At 35.4% G+C, this 18,637-nt stretch overlaps 4 protein-coding genes across 5 annotated transcripts; 3 read left to right on the forward strand and 1 right to left on the reverse strand.

Moving 5' to 3' along the window:
• The first annotated feature begins 1,648 nt into the window (after positions 1-1,648).
• Positions 1,649-2,431, forward strand: LOC148543679 (wall-associated receptor kinase 2-like). Its single transcript, XM_088498637.1, has one exon. The coding sequence runs from the start codon at positions 1,649-1,651 to the stop codon at positions 2,429-2,431; it is 783 nt and encodes a 260-aa protein (XP_088354763.1).
• A 10-nt stretch (positions 2,432-2,441) lies between these two features.
• Positions 2,442-4,373, forward strand: LOC107616546 (putative wall-associated receptor kinase-like 16). Its single transcript, XM_088498638.1, has 3 exons — positions 2,442-2,513; positions 2,966-3,090; positions 3,206-4,373. Exons 1-3 carry the CDS (start codon positions 2,442-2,444, stop codon positions 4,371-4,373), a joined length of 1,365 nt encoding a protein of 454 aa, XP_088354764.1.
• Positions 4,374-4,478: 105 nt separating this feature from the next.
• Positions 4,479-9,539, forward strand: LOC107616538 (disease resistance protein RML1B-like). The gene is made up of 4 exons (XM_016318489.3): positions 4,479-5,616; positions 6,283-7,366; positions 7,448-7,756; positions 7,854-9,539. The coding sequence occupies exons 1-4, from the start codon at positions 4,679-4,681 to the stop codon at positions 9,429-9,431; spliced, it is 3,909 nt and encodes a 1,302-aa protein (XP_016173975.2). The 5' UTR covers positions 4,479-4,678; the 3' UTR covers positions 9,432-9,539.
• Positions 9,540-10,446: 907 nt separating this feature from the next.
• LOC107616536 (disease resistance protein RML1B-like) lies at positions 10,447-16,661 on the reverse strand. 2 transcript variants are annotated; one of them, XM_088498580.1, is made up of 7 exons: positions 15,974-16,552; positions 15,201-15,370; positions 14,329-15,116; positions 13,949-14,248; positions 12,216-13,860; positions 11,766-11,920; positions 10,447-11,613 (listed from the first exon to the last, which is right to left on the reverse strand). In XM_088498580.1, the coding sequence occupies exons 1-7, from the start codon at positions 16,456-16,458 to the stop codon at positions 10,582-10,584; spliced, it is 4,575 nt and encodes a 1,524-aa protein (XP_088354706.1). In that variant the 5' UTR covers positions 16,459-16,552; the 3' UTR covers positions 10,447-10,581. The 2 variants fall into 2 exon arrangements, with proteins under 2 accessions (XP_088354706.1, XP_016173973.1); XM_016318487.3 differs by having other exon boundaries at positions 14,329-15,370; positions 15,974-16,661.
• Between the last annotated feature and the right edge of the window lie 1,976 nt (positions 16,662-18,637).

The raw sequence follows: 18,637 nt of genomic DNA on the forward strand, positions 1-18,637 counted from the left end.
CACAAGTTTGATAGAGATGATCCGATCTCCCCCCCTCTTGACATCCACTACGTCCTTCTTCCACTGCTTATCCACAATTATTCCAACCCCATTCCTATTCTTCACCTTTCCTGTATTCCAAAGTTTGAAACCAGAAGTATCCAACTCCCTAGCCTTTGCACCAACCCATTTCGTTTCTTGTAGGCACATAATGTTAATCTTCCTCCTTGTCATGGTGTCCACCACCTCCATAGACTTTCCTGTTAGAGTGCCTATGTTCCATGTCCCAAATCCCAACCTTCTGTCACTTCGACCTTTACCTTTTACTTTGTGAACTAGCTTATTTACCCTCGTCCGTTCACGAAAACGCGAGAACCCTTGCTCATTTAACACTACATCTGGGCACCGATGCAGCGGCTCTTGCTTTGACACCGTACTCGAGCCATACGGCGCGTTGCTTCCGGACAACGACCTAGCTTTAGCGCAATAATGTCTTTGATTCATGTCATGGGGTTCGGCTATATTTTTATGTTGGTTGCCGAAGATCTAACACAACCCTCCTCCTTTATCCGAGTTTAGAACTGGCTATGTACCACAAGTGTAACATAGACGAAGTTTTTGACTTTTTGTATAATTATAAAAAATTTTTTTTTTATTAAATTATAAAGATATTTTAATAAAAATAATATTACAATATATATTTAAAAAATAAAAATTAAACGTTAATATGAAAATTATAATCCGTATTTTAATTTATCTACATTTTAATTATCGTATCGATACATATAAATTTATTATACCGAAACAAACACCAAAATTTTATAAGCACCAAACAAATTCCGAGTTAGGATGCTAGATATCTTTGTATGCCTAAAAGGGGAAAAGAACAATGCAATTTCTTCCCATTATATTGTCTTATTTATGCTGGCAGTGCGCTTGGATCTAGCTAGTGAGTCCTCCACTTCTCCTTTCAAGTAGGACTGAACCCGGATTGGATCGAATCGAATATAGCTAAAATTTCAATTTGTTTCGCACTAAAATTATCAGATTGGATCCTATATTCGCAGTTTTTAAGTTTGAATCTGATTCGATCCGATCCGCAATCAGATCGGATATATCCTTAAAACACAAATATATTTTAAAAAATTTAATTTTATTAAAAAAATATCAATAAAATTTATTTTTCCTATTCTTTTAAATATGTTTACTTTTAAAATAATATTAAACATATTTTTTTTAAATAATAAATTAAAATAATACAACATATAGGATAATTATTAGTTGAAATAATACATAAAAAGAATGTTTACTTATTTATTTCTTTATTTTTGCGGATACGCGGATATGCAGATACTTACACAAAATCCGCAATCCGATTCGATTAGTGTGCCGATCGGATCGGATCGGATCGGATCCGATCCGATAGCTTCGCGAATCGGATCTATATCCGCAATTTTCTCGGGTCGAATTCGGATAAATACCGCGAATATGCGGATCGGATCCGATCCATGAATACCCCTACTTCGAGGTCAACAAACTGGATAAGAAAATTGAAAAGAAACCCTACTAAAAAACAAGTTAAACCCTCCATTCAAGACACACCAATCTTAGTTAGAATGGTTAATTATTTCTTAATCCAATAGAAATGAAAACGAGGTTGGTGTTTGTAATGGTAATTGTTCTGGCAAAGATAGTAGCCGCAGCTACGCAAGCCCTTCCTGGTTGCACTGAAACATGTGGGGATGTTTTAATTCCATACCCGCCGTTTGGCATAGGAGTTCCATCAATCACCAGTAAAAGCTGTTTCTTGAAACAAAGCTTGGAACTTGTCTGCAAAGACTCAACTTTATATCTCAGAGGCGTTGACCTCAAAATATGGAAGATCTCCCTCAAAAGTCAACTGGGCATGCCTGCTTTGATTTCCAAGGTAGGTAGAGAAGATCACAACCAAGATAATAACAGAGTAAGAAAGCAAGGCAACGAAGCCAGACTTCCTATAGGGACGGCTTTCGTGACTTCTAAGGAAGAAAACAGCTTCGTAAGTGTAGGGTGTGACACTTACGGGTTCATCAATAATATTATTCATGGCAGCATAGAGAACACAACAGGGTGCTTGACAAGGTGCAATAACATGGCTGATATTCAAAACGATGAGAGTTGCACGGGGATAGGGTGCTGTAAGGTGGATATTCCTCTTGCCATGAAGAACAATAATATCAGCATAGAGGCGAATAGCTTCTCCAATTTCAACACATCGTGGGGATTCAACAACTGCAGCTACTCCTTTATGGCAAAAAAGGGTGGCTACGAATTTTCGGTGAGTCATTTGATGAAGGGGGCATCGTTGGAGAGGGTTCCCATGGTTATTGATTGGAGCGTTGGAGAACTGGGTCGTGAAGTTTCCCGCCAAAACATCTATCGGCATATATGCAGGGGTAATAGCAGTTGCTAGGATTCCAACAATGGATTTGGTTACCGATGGAGATGTAATAAAGGCTTCGAGGGAAATCCATACGATCTGGAAGGTTGCCGAGGTACTATTGTGTTTTTAATTAAATTTTAGACAAGCATATTGCATGTATACTGAAAGAAAAAGTATAACCCATACTGAAAAAAATGAGTTGTAATGTTTAGACATGTTACGTATAAATGTGTTGGTCATATTAGCATGACTATGTAATTATGTTTAGAGATAAAGTTTATGTTGAAGTTTTCATCTTTATTTGGTTTTGTTAGACATAAAAATTAGGCAAATTCTATGGTGCCTATAACTTTGGTGTCGAAATTATTGAACTTACCTTGTATGGTAAGTTTTAAATATTAAAAAATTATTTATTTTTATATTTTTTAATTTAAATATTAATTTTTATCTTCTTTTAGTAACTTAGGCAAATATAGATAGACACCATAGAATGCACCTAAAAATTAATATTAACATGTAAAAAATGAGAGTTGCAATATTAATTCTGGTGCACCACCCTTGCAGATAACACCCATAATTGCATCAGTGAACATCATTGCCGTGAAACTGAAGGGTCGTTCGAGTGCTTTTGTCCTGCTGGGGAATCTGGAGATGGAAAAAGGGAAGGTAAAGGATGCCACCGAACCCTTGTACTTACCAAGGGTGCAATAATTGGTATGCAAAGCACAATTATTCAGTTCTGTTTTTCTTTTCCTTTTCACTTGCATGTGCTTATTACTTTTCCCATGTCTTAACCATGCATAGGTTTAGGCGTTGGACTTCTAATCCTGATTGTAGGAGCTTTTTGCATATACCTGAGGTATCTGAAAAGGAAACTAATCAACTTGAAAGACAAGTTCTTAAAAAAAATGGTGGTCCCATTTTACAACAAAAGCTTTTAAATGCTAAAATCTTCACATTAGAGCAACTTATTAAGGCCACCAACAACTTTGATGAGAGACTAATCATTGGTAAAGGACATATTAGTACGGTTTTCAAAGGAATTTTGTCCAATAATAGGGTTGTTGCTATCAAGAAGTTCAGGGAACTAGATCAGAACGTAATCGAGGAATTCATTGATTGGTTGGTTCTTCTAGAACAAATCAGGCATAGGAATGTGGTCCCCATCTTGGGTTGTTGTTTAGAGAGTGAAGTTCCTTTACTGGTTTATGAATTTTTCAATAATGGTACCGTTTTTGACCACCTACACAAGGAAGAGAAGATCAACTTATCATGGAAAACTCGTCTACAGATAGCAACAGAGGCAGCTAGAGCTCTAGATTATTTGCACTCAGGTGCCACAATACCAATTATCCACTCAAAGGTCTCAAGTGGCAATATTCTCCTTGATGACACTTATACTGCCAAATTATTGTTTGATTTTAGGAATCTAAGTTTGAGTTCGATGCATGAAATTGGACTAGATCTTTATTATTTGGACCCAGAGTATATTCACACGGGCCAACTTACTGAGAAAAGTGATGTGTATGGTTTTGGTGTCGTTCTCGCCGAACTGATAATAGGGGAGAAAACAATTCATGTTGAGAAACCAGATGGAGGATTTCCCTTTCTTGCTAAGCAGTTCATCTTAACCTTGGAAAAGAATTGCTGGCTTGATATTCTTGAAACTGGGATTGTGAATAAAGAAAATGAAGACGAATTCATCCAAGTTGCTCTACTTGCAGCAAAGTGTTTGAGACTTCATGCAAAAGAAAGGCCTAGCATGGGAATGGTTGCAATGGAGTTGAAGAATATAAGACAGAAGCATCAAATCAAACACAATTCAGACCTAAGTTTGACCAAGAGTCTTCGCTTGTTTGACGATCCATCTGGCACATTTGAGCATGGCAGTAGTAGCACTAGCAGTGTCCAAAACAGTGGCTACGAATCGTGTACCGATTCAATGCAAGATGGATTGTATTCAGTAATATAAATAACACTCTAGAAGATTTATCAATAAAAAATTTATTTATGGTAATGATTTAATTTGACTGGAATAATGGATACATATAAATTCGGTGTATAATACTAGCTAAAAGAAGAAAAAATGGTTATGAAAATGGTTACTGTACAAGTGATCCTGGTATGGAGCACCAAAAACACTATCTGATATGTACGTATTTTGAATTTTTTATTTCTTTTCCAGACCATATAAATGGATGAGTATTTGCGTTGACCCGCATCCTTCTTCTTTACTCTCTCAAACTCCAAACCCAGAATCCAAAACGAAAAAAGAAGATGGAGAACTACAAGGCAAAATTCATGTGCAGCTACGGCGGCAAGATTCAACGCGACACACTCGACCACACTAAGCTCTCCTACGTCGGCGGCCACACCAAGATCGTCTACGTCCACCGCACCACCATAACCTTCCCCGCAATGCTCGCCAAGCTTGCCACCCTCTGCAATGCCGCCTCCGCCTCCGCCGACGTCTCCTTCAAGTACCAGCTTCCCGGCGAGGATCTCGACTCCCTTATCTCCGTCACCGACGATGACGACCTCGAAAACATGATGATCGAGTACGATCAACTCCACAGCGCTTCCCCTAAAACTGCTCGCATGCGACTCTTCCTCTTCCCCAACCTCCCTCTTGATTCTGCTGCCGCTTCATCTGAACCCGAACCCGACCCGGCCGTAAGGCAGTTACAGCTTCCTCCTCCTCCACCTCCTCCTTCTTCTTCATTATCTTCCCGTTTGGTTGGTCCGTTGAGTACTCATGGAAAGTACGATGTGTTTATCAGTTTTAGGGGTGAGGACACGCGCACCAACTTCACCTGTCATCTTCACGAAGCTCTGTGCAGAAAGCGAATAAAGACCTTCATCGATTACGAGCTTCACAAAGGCGATGAGATCTCGCCGTCGCTCTTTCGCGCAATCGAGGATTCGTATGTGTCTGTTATCGTCTTCTCGGAGAACTATGCTGACTCCAAGTGGTGCCTTGAAGAACTCGTGAGGATATTGGAGTGTAGAAAAGAATATGGACAGGTTGTTATACCTGTGTTCTATGAGATTGATCCATCACATGTAAGGAAGCAGAATGGAAGTTACAAAGAAGCGTTTGAGAAGAAGCACATGCAAAATTCCATGCTTGATATAAACAAGATTCAAAAATGGAAGGATGCTCTGGCTGAAGCAGCTGATTTGGCTGGCTGGGATTCTCACTCCCGCTCCTATAGGTAATGATTCGTTTGCCAAATAGTAAACTATGAAATTCTTCATTATTCAGTAAATGGATTCTACTAAATTGCACTTTACCTACCTCAATTTAATGTAATGCGTATTTTAGTCTCAGGTCTGATTGATAAATTTTTAATCCATGGTGAGCAAATATAATGAGCAAAATGCCAAATGACGCCTGGAATTTGTTTCGCGCCTCAAAATGTTCTTTGAAATTTCAATTAATCTAATTTGAATTCCAAATTTTGATGGTGACAATCAAGTTTATGATAATTCCATTAAGTCTCAGTCACATGGAAGTTGGGCAAAGCAAAGATGAATCCAAAGACATCAAGAACCCACATTTGAGAATTTAAATTGGGTTAAATGAAATTTTGGGGGCTATTTTAAGGCGCGAGACAAATTTCAAGGGTCATTTGGATCTTTACTCCAAACTTAGTATAAAATTTTAAAAAAATTTATATCAAAATTGTATATTAGATTTGTTCATACCTAATGTATAGTGCAATTATTTTAGGGGGAACACATATTTAAGAAAGTTCAGGGATAGATTTGCATATATAGTTTTAAGGAATCTAAAAAGTCAAAATTGCAATCAATGCGCGCTATAATGAATAATGGTTCTTTCACTTAATTAAATTTTTATGCTCTATTTCATACTGTAGGGATGACACTGAACTCATTCAAAGGATTGTCAAAGACGTTTTGCAAAAGCTAATTTACCATTACCCACCCAATGATTTTAAAGGCCTTGTTGGTATTCAGGAAAAGTCTGCCCCTTTAGAATCATTACTAAGAGAAGCTCGATCGGTTGGTATATGGGGGATAGGTGGGATAGGCAAAACAACTATTGCGAGATATATATTTGACAAATACTCTCATGGGTTCGAAGGTTCATGCTTCTTGGAAAATATACGGGAAAGATCAGGAGATCATGTGCAAGGACTACATGATTTACGCGATCAACTTTACTCAGTGCTGTTAAATGAAAAAGTTCGCCAAAGTAGCACAGCAAAATCAACTTTTGTTGAGTGCAGGATCCGCAGACAAAGCAATTTCATAGTTCTTGATGATGTGAGTAGTTCGAAGCAGTTGAAATACCTTGTTGGGGAGCTTGAATCCTATGGTCCAGGTAGTAAGATCATCATTACAACTAGAGATAAAAGTGTGCTGCAAAACAGGAGAGTTGAGAAAATACATGAGGTGGAGGGGTTAGATTTCCCTACATCCCTTACATTGTTCAGCTTGAATGCATTTAATGAAGACTCTCCGGAAGTGGGATATAAAGAGCTATCAAGAAAGGCAGTTAACTATTGCAAAGGTGTCCCCCTAGCCTTAGTAGTGTTGGGTTCTTTCCTTCATTCTAAAACTGAAGCTGAATGGGAAAGTGCGCTGAACAAAATCGAGAAGATTCCCAATGAAGAAATTCAAACTGTGCTAAGGTTGAGCTATGATGAGTTAGATTATGAGGAGCAACAAATATTTCTAGACATTGCGTGTTTTCTTAAGGGTGAACTAAAAGAAAACATAGTTAGTCTGTTAGACAGTTGCAGCCTCTACCCAGTTATTGGCATGAGATCCCTTCTTGATAAGGCTCTCATAACTATATCTAATGATTCTGTAGGGATGCATGACTTGATACAACAAATGGGTTGGGAGATCGTTCGTCAAGAATCTATTGAAAATCCTGAAGATCGTAGTCGACTGTGGGATCTTGATGATACTTGTGATGTTCTCAAAAACAATAAGGTAACAGACACACACATTTCCTTTTAACAAGACTCATTAATTTGATTCAATTTGCTTTTCTTTTTCTCTGTGTTTTGTCAGGGAACTGGTGCAATTCAAGGCATGAAGTTAGATACATATCAAATTCGACAAAACCTAAGCTTGAGTGTTGACACTTTCAAAAAGATGCCTAATCTAAAATATCTCAAATTCTTTATCTCCATAAGGGAGCATGGCAAATTATCTGGTCTGCAGCTTCCTGAGGAGTTGGAGTCTTTTTCTGAGAAATTAAGGCACCTTGAGTGGCATGCATATCCTTTGCCTTCTCTACCATCAAATTTTTGTCCTGAAAAGCTTGTCACTCTTCAAATGCCTAATGGTCAATTTAGAAGACTCTGGAACAAAATGCAGGTTTGTCCCTGTGTATTAACTTGCTTCGGATTTTAGCCAGAAAAAGGCACTTTCCACTAATGATTTCCCATTGATGTCTCCGTTTTCTTTGTTATAGGATCTTGTTAATCTGAAGGATGTAAACCTAGCTGGATGCCAAGAATTGGTGGAGCTCCCTGATCTGTCTAAGGCAAAAAATCTTAGAAATGTGGATCTCTTTGGCTGTAGAAGTTTAAGCAACATCCATCCATCCATTTTATCTTGCAGCACACTTGAGCGTTTGGATCTAACTGGCTGCTCAAAGCTTGAGACGCTTGAAAGCCAGACTCATTTTAAATCACTTTGGCACCTCAACGTCAGTGGCTGCAAAAGTCTAGCTAAATTTTCTGTGTCTTCAGAAGAAGTTGAAGTCTTGGATTTAATGATGGGAGTCAAAGTGTTACACCCATCCATTGGGCGTTTCAGCAAAGCAAGAATCTTACATGTCGATGGCCATCGACTTGAGAATCTTCCGAAGGAATTGTCTTGTTTGAAATCTCTCGAGACGCTTTCGCTGCATAGATGCAGCCGAGTAAGCTCCAAAGAAAACCTGCATCTCGTATTTAATGGCTTGCAATCATTGCGTGAACTGTATTTTATGGATTGCCATTACTTGTTTGAGCTCCCCGACAATATCAACCAGCTATCGTCGCTACAAAAGTTAGCTTTGGATGGAAGCTATGTGGTGAGGTTGCCGGAGACCATCAAGCATCTTTCAGCACTGGAAACATTGTCATTAAAGGGTTGCAGGAGGCTTCAATCTTTGCCAGAGCTTCCATCATCCATTATTCGTTTGGAAGCAGACAACTGCACATTGTTGCCCATAGCATCATCAAGTTTAACAAATTTTAGGCCGAAAGAAGATGGCAGAAGTGATGATTCATTTCATAATTGTGTGAATTTCCATGTACAGAAACATACTGATTCATTCCATCAATATTTAAGGGACTTAGCGCACCGATATGAGTTAAGAAGGATTAAAAGAAGAGGAGGGGGAGGACGAAGAACAATGTTTGCAGATATCAATTTCAGAATCTTCTACCAAGACCACAGAATACCAAAGTGGTTCACGTATCAAACAAAGGGAGCTTCCATAACTTTTGAACTTGATCAGCCTTATGATCTCTGTTCTAGTTTCGTTCTCTGCGTTGTTATCGCACCCTGTTGGCCTTCCCCAATCAAATATGGCCTTATTCTTCAGTATCAATGCCACCTGGAAGATAGTGACATGAACAAATATTCAACTAGTAAAATTCTTCTTGATGACGTTCCTGCAGAACGGGATTTTGATCATATTTATATGTCATTTGACCGTGGTGGCATCATAGAGGCAATTAAGGCATACAAATTAAAATACGGAAGTCAGAGCGAGTCTTACAAGGGCAACCTAAAGGTCACAATTGAATTCTATTTCTATTGTTGCACATTTCAGTGGAGTCAGGATCATGATTGGTTGATCAGAGAGTGTGCGGTTTATCCACTTGTTGCCCCTGATTCTCAGTTGAAGCAGGTGGAATTGAAATTGGAGTTGGGCATGGAAAATAAAAGGCCTAGGGGTATTCTTGAGATGGAGCATACTGAAGGTGGGGTTGGAGTTGGAAGCTCCAGTGACCGAGGACCACTCCCTTCCACAAAGAAATTCAAAGAACTATGCTAGTGGACACAGGTTTCTTTCTTCTTCTGAATTCTTATTCATGTATTAACTTTCTTTTTCTCTTTGTAACTTCTCACAACGTGATGATAACTTCTTTTGCAAAGAAAGAAAGAAAGAAAAATAATTGATTTTTACTACATTTTTGACAAATTCTGAAGATGAAATAGATTCATGAAAATAGGTTGACTATTTGTAGCTGAAAAATATATAATAATATAATAGATAATTTGGCTCATAATCTTATAGTCAAATTTTATAGTTATTCATGAAAATTTGTATGATTTTGATTTGATTTCATACATAATTTATTCTCAACAAGTTTTTTTTGGCACTATTGTTCGGACATTGTTACCTTAAATTCGATTTATCCAGTTTAAAAATTTCCAACCATAATATTTTTTTTTCTTTGTCCACGACCTAAACTCAACACCATTGAAAAGGAAATGTGTTTGCTTATTACTTAACCAATGGTGTTTGTTACTAACTAGTACATATTTGACAAGGTGGCAACAGATTAATTAATTTAATTTTTAATAACCTAAAAATATATAATTTTATTCTTAAATCATATTAATCCATTTTTTTCTTTTGATAGACTTGATTGGAATATTGGATATGATACTTTGGCTAGCCCCTGAGGAGGGGGTTGATTGGTTGAATCAGGGGTATTTAAACTTAACACAACACTAAAATAGAGCTAAGTAATGGTAGGCATTTCCTGAAATGGCTAGTTGTGCATGAGAAGAGAGATTAAATTGTGCTTAGATATATTTTTCTGAAATTATAATCTTAAAAAAACTTACCAAATCTTTTAATAAATGTGAAGAAAGATACATTTTGAGGTTTGTAAAGCACTCAATTTTGTAGCAGTTTACTACTCCTTTGGGAACTAAAGAGGTTTTTGGTCTCCTTTTAAATACTGCTTAATCTTGTAAAGAGCAGTCTAATGTTTGGATCTGAAGTTTTAAATTTTCTCTAATTTAAGTTTGGAACTAGAGAAGGTGGACTTGAATACGAATAGGGGATCAAATACAAATATGATTTATGATGAAATACTAATCCATTTAGCTGACTGCACGGTATGTTATTGTTACTGGAATTAGAGAGAAAAATTAAGAGATTAGAAGTTTAGAACAGCTTGTTAAAACTGTTACTACAGCACTATTCTAGGATAAGGTTTTAACTTCTTTTGTGAAAAAGATTCTCGAAAACCTTCCCATTTCTCATTCAACTTCTCTTGCTTAGATATTGCACTTGCATATGAGGCTTCAGAATTGTTAATTGTCAACATTAGCTCCTTGCTTTCAGTTACCCAATCCTTAGCCTCATCTGTTAGTTTCCTCCTTTTGCCATCGCATTCTTCCAAGTCCTTATTCAACTTGGTCCTTTTCATTTGGATGATTTTTCTTTGTCCAACAAGAAATCGAATTTGTTCGTCAAGATCTTCAACCTCTCTCTCAACACTTTCTGCTTGAATCTTGTATTGTTTCATTCTTTCTTTCACTAATTCTTGCTGTTTCCTAGCATCTAACATTTTCTGCACAAGTTTTTCTTTTTGTTCCAAGCGGCTAGTGTGGTCTTCAACTACTTTTTGGGTCCACGCAAAACTTTTGATCAGATCCTCAACAGAAGATGTCATGCTTTTGACAAGCTTTGTTATACTGGGAGAAACTTCTTCATCTGATGCCTCTTCTATGCATTGCAAAGAAATTTGTAACTTGTGTTGTAATTCAATGTCACCAAGAATGTTTTCAAGTGACTTTTCGAGTATGCATTCAAGATTTTGCAAAGCTTCCCTTATGGCAACATCGCTTGCAGAACAGGCTGGTTTCAGCAACGACTTCTGTCTTCCCAGCAAGATGCTCTCAAGTTCAGCAAGAGGATCTTCATCCGACTCACCTTCCACTTTAGGCTTGTCGAGACCCATTCTTTCCTTTTTTCTTTCCTGGTTTGGTTTTTCAACGGTCAGATCATTAATGTCAGGATGAACCAGGAGTTGTCTTTTTAGTAGCATTGGATTTTCTTTATAGTGATTAGATCCTTCTATGGTATTTGGTTGATCATAAAAGTTTTGAAGTGGCATGTCTTCAGGCGCATATTCTTCACTGGCTGAATCTGAATTAACAAGCAGATCCAATCCAGCATCAAAATCAATTGGCCTGCCTTCATTTCCTTTGCTTTTGACCTAGGCAGTATAATCAGATATTCAGATTGACCAAATTACAGTTGAAATATTTATATAATACTAAATTGAAAGTGTTAATGTTTTATACTTTTAGCACATCATAACTAAGATGAATGAGAAAATTTTTCAAAATAAAACAACCATTGACTTACAGCTTTTGTTGACTTTGAGTTATTTTCCTCAAGACCTTTTCTATCACCATTCTTGATTTTCTTGCAATTAGATTCCATTCTCTCTTCTACATCAGAAAAATGGTCTGTACTCCTAGGATCTATTTCAACAATCTCAGACTTCATTTCTTCTGTGGCTACAAACAAGAAACAAATGATAAGTTGAAAAAAAAAAAAAAACACACACACACACACACAAAGTGATAGATTCAACACTCTGAGTAAAGACATACCTTTACTCGAGTCCTATAACATCTTTTGATAAATTCGTTGGTTTTCGTGTAAAGACTTTACTTCTTGTATTGTGTGATTGTTAAAACTTAAATATTAATGCTATTTATTTTTTTGGTTACATATGTAAATGCTATTAATTAATCATCAAAGGAATGAGCAACAACCACAGATGCCCACAGATTAGTCAGAGTTACATACCTACTTTCCTATTGCAGCAACATTGCACGCATAATTCCGTTCCTGGATTCTGCATCCGGTTTCTCTTACTGCTACTTTTCTCCTTGTGTGACCTTACTTTCTTTCTAGTTTTTGGTTTTGGGAGTGGAGGGGTTGAGGGAGGAGGAGGAGGGGGAGGGGTGACCAGATTTTTGCTGTGATCTTCGGAGGCATGTGTATATAACCATCTGGCCTTTCCAGATTCTATCTCCAATTCCTTCTCCAAGTCCTTCCTCTTGTCTAAATCCATTTCCAGTTCTGATAAAACACACTGCAATTCTGAATCACTTATGAGGTGTACACCACACTCTTGAATAGCTATAGATCCATCAACTTCCCCTGTGTCAGCTGTTACACTGAACTCAAAATAGACCTTTGGTTCATAAAATCTGAGAATGTTGTCACAATGGAATGGATCATACAATAAATAAACATGATCCGAGTTCAGCTCACTAACTGCTTTATCTTGCCATGTAGCCTTTAGGCCTCCTGCCAAATTGCATTCACACTGTATTTTTGCACCGCACTGCTTCATTCCATTGGATGGTGAGAGAACCACACAGTAGATGAAGCCCAGCAAGTTGGAACAGGTAGGAAGATGAACGGTAATGGAGGAAGAGTTTGTTATTCGAAATGTGAATTGCTCGGGGACTCTGCTTCCTGGTAAACAGGCATCCACACAGTTATAATTATAACTATGGATGGCCACATGGAATCTTCTTACCAACACATTGTGAAATGCAGCACTTAACATTGTTAAATGCAAGCTTTCCATGATAGAATACAGTGAGTTTCCATTCAGTTTCATGCTATTCTTGAATGAAATGTGTTTTGTCTTTCCCACCATCTTCATCGCAAAGCTTTTGAATTTTGATACTGTCTCCAATGAGGTGCAGTTAGGGGCATAGAATTCCTTGATGAAAGACGGAAGCTCCGGTAGGCTCAGAAGCTCCCTGCAATTCTTTAATGACAGAATCTCGAGCACTAAAAGATGTTTGATGCTTGTAGGCAAACTCCTCACACTGCTTCCATCTAGCTTTAACTCTTGTAGTTTCAATAAAGTGCCAATGTTGTCGGGAAATTCAAACAAATTAGCACAATCCTTCAGATGGAGTATCTGTAGAGATCTCAAGCCATCAAACAGCACATGCAGTTGCTGCTTGTCAATTACTAGTCCACTGTAAGAAAGCTTTAACTCCTTTAGTGATGTCAAGAAACATAACTCCTTTTGAAGTTGCTTAAGCTTCAAACCTTCTAAATTGAGCCATATAAGATTAGGTAGATTCCCAATTGATGTGTCTAGCGTCTCAATTTCTGTGTTGCTTAAATCCAAGTTCTCAATTAAATCAGATGACACTGCAAATTCCTTGAGACTTGAGCACCCACTGACACTAATATTCTTCAGAGATTTTAAATGCTTTTCACCTTTCACAGTCCCCAGATTTGTACACCTATCTAGTATCAAAGTGGCAAGTGTATCAGAGGACAAAATAGATGAATGAAGAGCACACAAACTCTCACAACCTGATAGATTCACCCATTTAAGTCTTGACGCCTTCGACAAATCCGGAAGCATTATCAAATGTTTGCAATCACTTAGGTCAATGCCCTCTAAATTATCAAGTTCCTACAACAAGACATTATAGTGGAAAGTAAGTCTTCAAATTTGAATAGACATAAGAAAAAGGAGCTTAGGTATATGTATATATCCTTACCTGTTTTCCCCTCCAAAGTTGTTCGACACGACTGTGCGGCATGCGAATTTCAACGAGCAACTTAGCATGAAAAGTTGAAGGAAGAGACTCCAAAGGATATCCATTCCACTCAAAGTACCTCAGTTTATTGGAAAATGACTTAAGAGCTCTTGGAAGGTACACATGGCCAGGACTCTGACCCAAGGGGATATAGAATCTTAGAAATCTCATGTTATTCATCTTTTTGAATGTGTCAACACTCAAATGAATATCTTTGATTAGAGATAAATCTAATATTATGCCTTCAACTGCATCAGTCCCCTGCAAAAAAAGGTGATGGAATCACATTAGCAACAGTTTCCAACTGAAAGCATGTCTAAAAGTTGTGTACATTTTCTTACCTTATTATCTTTAAGTACAGCACGAACTTCAGTATCCCTCAATCGACTTCGTCTTGCAAAGTCTCCACTACATTCTCTACGCACTATGTCAAAACCCATTTTTTGTAGCAGTTCATGCATTTCTATTGTGTTGTTATATGAAATGGTTATCAAAGCTTTATCTTCAAGAACATCTATTCCACTACTTGCTTCAAATCCACATGCATCTAGTATGCTTATGACATGATCTTTCTCTTCTCCATTGAAAAAAAATGCAATGTCCAAGAATATCTTCTTCTCTAGATCATCCAATCCATCATAGCTTACCTTCAACAAATTTACAATCGTCTCATTGGGATACTTGTTGAGTTTTCTCAAAGTACTTTCCCAAAATTTGATACTTTTCGAACGAAGATACGAACCCAAAACTTTCAAAGCTAAGGGAATGCCTCCAGCATACTTAACCGCCATTGCGGCGAGATCTTCATAACCCCTTTGAGGATGAGTTTCCTTGAAGGCTTCCAGGCTAAAAAGCTGTAGAGATTCAGATGCTTTCCATTTCTCAACCTTATATATCCAATCAACTCTTCCAGCAAGCAATTGCCTATTTCTTGTAGTTATGATGAGTCGACTATCTTCACTTAGATCTCGAAAATCTCTACACAAATGTTCCAATTGATCAAGACTATCCACATCATCTAGCACAATGAGGACCTTTTTGTTATTAAGCCTCTTCATGTCGAATGCGAGTCCTACCAAGTTAGATGTGGAAGTTTCTTCCTTTAACAGCTCGAACAGAAGCCTATCAACTGAGATTTCTTTCACCACAAAGCACACATTGTCATACTGAGGAAACAGTTTGGCAAACAACACTTTGGCAATGGTTGTCTTACCTATTCCACCCATGCCCCAAATTCCAATTATTCGAACTCTTTTCATTAACAATTCGACATTTCTGCAGATTTCTTCAGTTCCAACAAGGCCTTTTAGTTCAATAGGGTGCCTCAAGTAACGCTTTTGCAGTACATCATTAACCACGTTTGCAATCAGTTGAGAATCGTCCCTTGCAAAAATGATGGGGAAAAGAGATGTAAGGAAGTATAAACTAAATAAATTCATCACAAATATGAAAACTAAGTACAGAAACTATGAATTTATTTGGCTTTTTTTACCCTTCATAATTAACAAAGAAATAAGAGTTCATTTACCATTTCTTTCTTACCTTTTATCTAAGTTTATGTGCATTTAAATTTTGCATGACTGAAGTATACATTAATCAATAGAAATCTATCATTTCAAAGCATTTCTCTTAATATATTATAACTCTGTTATGAAGTGAGTGTTGCGTGTGCTCTAAGCCTCTAACACTTCAACAGATAGTGTTTGGTACTTATGTAAAAGTGAAACATTCACATCATGGCAAAATGTTCTTTTTAAAGAGAACTACAAAAACCAATACTGAGAAAGATTTCTTCATTGATATGGATACTGGATATCTGTCTTCTCTGAAAGATTATGGATATTTGATAAAATGGTCCAACCACAACTTAAATGTCAAACACATGTTCAAGACCATAGAGACTTTAGTTCTAATATGATCTATTTTGTCAGCGCCAAAATATTTCTGGTACCATTTTAGATGTTTACTTGAATTTATGTAACTTACTTGTGGTTCCGAGAGTCCCACCCAGAAATATTGGCAGCTTCAGTGAGAGCAGCTTTCCAATTGTCTACTTTGTGTTTGTTGGAATCACTGTATCTGCCCTCTACCCAAAGATCAAGCTCATGTTTTGCAAATGCCTTCCCATAACTCCCACTTTGTTTTCTTATATGTGATGGATCTGTTTCATAGAACACTGGAATAACAACCTGGCCAAAATCCTTTCTGCATTGGAGAATCTTGACAAGTTCTTCCAAGCACCATTTTGAAGAAGCATAGTTCTCTGAGAAAACCACAACCGATACATGCGAGTTCTCGATCGCTTTGGCGAGTGGTGGCCAAACATCTTCTCCTCTGTTGAGTTGATAATCTATGTAAGTTCTGATTGACTTTTGATCAAGAGCAGTGTAAAGATGGCTAGTGAAGTTTGTGCGTGTGTCCTCGCCTCTGAAGCTAAGAAAAACATCATATTTCTTGGTTGAGCAAGACATATCCAAATTGGTTTAGAAAGTTTAGTGCAGAAGATAATTAGAACAAGTGCAGAGTATGTGTGTGTTCATGGCCAACCTAATCACTTGGCTTAGATTGAATTATATATATATAAAGCACCTAATATGAACTTGATAATCTTTTTTCCTTTATTATTCACCTGCATCCTTTGACTTGAAAGAGTGCAATCAATATGACTAAGTCCACCGTTCAAAACGGGTCCATTGCGCTTTAATACAGAGACTTTTTAGAGTAGGGGCTCAACCGAATTTATCTGAGGTGTTTACTTTTCTGTGAAGTTATGAGATATTCAGATGTTACAAAAAAAATTTTAAAAGATATTATCGATAAACCGTTTTTAAATAATTTAAAAATGTAAAAAAATTATAACTAATTAAAAAATTGATATTTAATAAATAATTTATTCATTTTATTTGAATTTTTATGGCAATATTTGAATAAATATTTAGAAGGAGTACAAAAATATTCGGAATAAAATTTGATCTTTCGGTTTTTTTTTTTTCAAAAATACTTAGTCATTCACAATAAAAATATTTTTATAAAAATTCACTTGATATAAATTTACGAAATTTTAAGGATAAAAAGATCTTATTTTTTATTAATACTAGTAAAAAATCACATCAAAATATGATTACTAAAATCTTTTTTTAGAATATATATTTAATATCTATTTTTTTTGTCGTGCTTTTAAATCTTTTCGGACTTATTTGTTGTTAGTATCTTTTGAGATTATTTTTGTTAGCGATGTGAACTTTTGGATACTATTTTACTAATTCACTCTTTTTCCCCCTTAAACTTGGGTGTCTAATTTGTAAAAAAAAAAAAAAAAAAGTCTACATAGCATGTTAAACTTTTAATTTATCCATTAAGAACAAATTAGGATTAACAAATTCTTTTTTTATGAGAGTTTTGTTGTCTTTTAAAGATAATTATCAAAACCGTTTAGTTTTATTTTTATTTTTCTATTACTCCTTTTTTAAATATATTAGCTAAATTTGCTGTGTAAAATTAAGAAATATTAGTAATTTTTAAATTATTTTTACTTATAAAAATTAAATGAAGGATATATTAGTTATTAATGTATCACTTAAGTATGTTTTGAAGAAAAATATTAACACAGGAACTAATCAGTCTCACAAAGTTAAATATTAAAAACCGAAAAGAATTTTTTTTTGTTTGGGACCTTCTAGTCCTTTAAAAAATTTCTCAGAGATCGAGTTAGGTATCTACTCTTTAAATTAAAAGTTACAAAAACTAATAAATTTTGAGTATTTGACCTTTGCTTTAAAAGATAAATTCGTATAAAAAACGTAAATTATTTTTGCCATGCATATTTTGGATAATAAAATATATTTTATTTTTAACTCTATCACGGAAACTATTTTTCTTTCCAGTAAAAATCATTTGAGATTTTTGTTTCCATAGTTTTCTTGTTTATGAGTTTAAAATTACGAATATATATATATATATATATATATATATATATATATATATATATATATATATTTATTTATTTATTTTGATACAAATTTTTTATATAATAAGTTTAAGTTTAAGTCATTTTATTCTAAATATCAGTCATTTTAAATAAATTTTAGTTGATGAGAATTAATCAATTATTCTTAAGTAAAAAAGAATAAAAAAATTACAAAAAAATCTATTAATTATTATCATTCAATTAAATATAAAATATTAATTAAATACAATAAATATATTAATTAAAAATGCTTAATGCATTAAAATTAAATTTAAATTAAAGTGAGACATGTTTATGATGCACAGAGATAAATTAATTATATTATGTAATTTATTCTTTGTTTTGATATGTGTTTCTGTAATTGTTTTTTTAAGGTTTGTATGTAAAAATGAGATTTTTTCGGTGACTTAAAAAATTAAATTGATTAGATGATATGTAAATTAATATTAAATTTAAAATGTTATATATTAAAAATTTTTTGTAAAATATTTATTTGATAATTTATATAATTCCATATAATTATTCAACTAAATTGTGATATAAATTTGAATATTGTTTATTGTTTTAGGAATTCGAATTGATTTATTTTTAAAAAGTACAGATTTTTTTTATATTAAAATTATACAAAATTATATCTTCTTTTATTTTAATTGTTATGTTTTGTCTTTTCATGTGATGTTTAG

The sequence above is a fragment of the Arachis ipaensis genome, chromosome B9, assembly GCF_059453495.1.
Source record: "Arachis ipaensis isolate K30076 ecotype BB chromosome B9, ASM5945349v1, whole genome shotgun sequence".
Taxonomy (NCBI): Eukaryota; Viridiplantae; Streptophyta; class Magnoliopsida; order Fabales; family Fabaceae; genus Arachis; species Arachis ipaensis.

Bases quoted from the DNA above. Each gene is read 5' to 3' on its own strand.
- LOC107616546 (XM_088498638.1), top strand. From the start codon at position 2,442: ATGGATTTGGTTACCGATGGAGATGTAATAAAGGCTTCGAGGGAAATC. The intron at 2,514-2,965 runs GTACTATTGTGT...CCACCCTTGCAG, and splicing joins CGATCTGGAAGGTTGCCGAG to ATAACACCCATAATTGCATC. The intron at 3,091-3,205 runs GTACTTACCAAG...AACCATGCATAG, and splicing joins AAGGATGCCACCGAACCCTT to GTTTAGGCGTTGGACTTCTA.
- LOC107616536 (XM_016318487.3), bottom strand. From the start codon at position 16,458: ATGTCTTGCTCAACCAAGAAATATGATGTTTTTCTTAGCTTCAGAGGC. The intron at 15,371-15,973 runs GTAAGTTACATA...CATTTTTGCAAG, and splicing joins TGGGACTCTCGGAACCACAA to GGACGATTCTCAACTGATTG. The intron at 11,921-12,215 runs GTATGTAACTCT...TCTTGTTTGTAG, and splicing joins TTGCTGCAATAGGAAAGTAG to CCACAGAAGAAATGAAGTCT.
- LOC107616538 (XM_016318489.3), top strand. From the start codon at position 4,679: ATGGAGAACTACAAGGCAAAATTCATGTGCAGCTACGGCGGCAAGATT. The intron at 5,617-6,282 runs GTAATGATTCGT...TTCATACTGTAG, and splicing joins TCTCACTCCCGCTCCTATAG to GGATGACACTGAACTCATTC. The intron at 7,757-7,853 runs GTTTGTCCCTGT...TCTTTGTTATAG, and splicing joins GACTCTGGAACAAAATGCAG to GATCTTGTTAATCTGAAGGA.
- LOC148543679 (XM_088498637.1), top strand. From the start codon at position 1,649: ATGGTAATTGTTCTGGCAAAGATAGTAGCCGCAGCTACGCAAGCCCTT.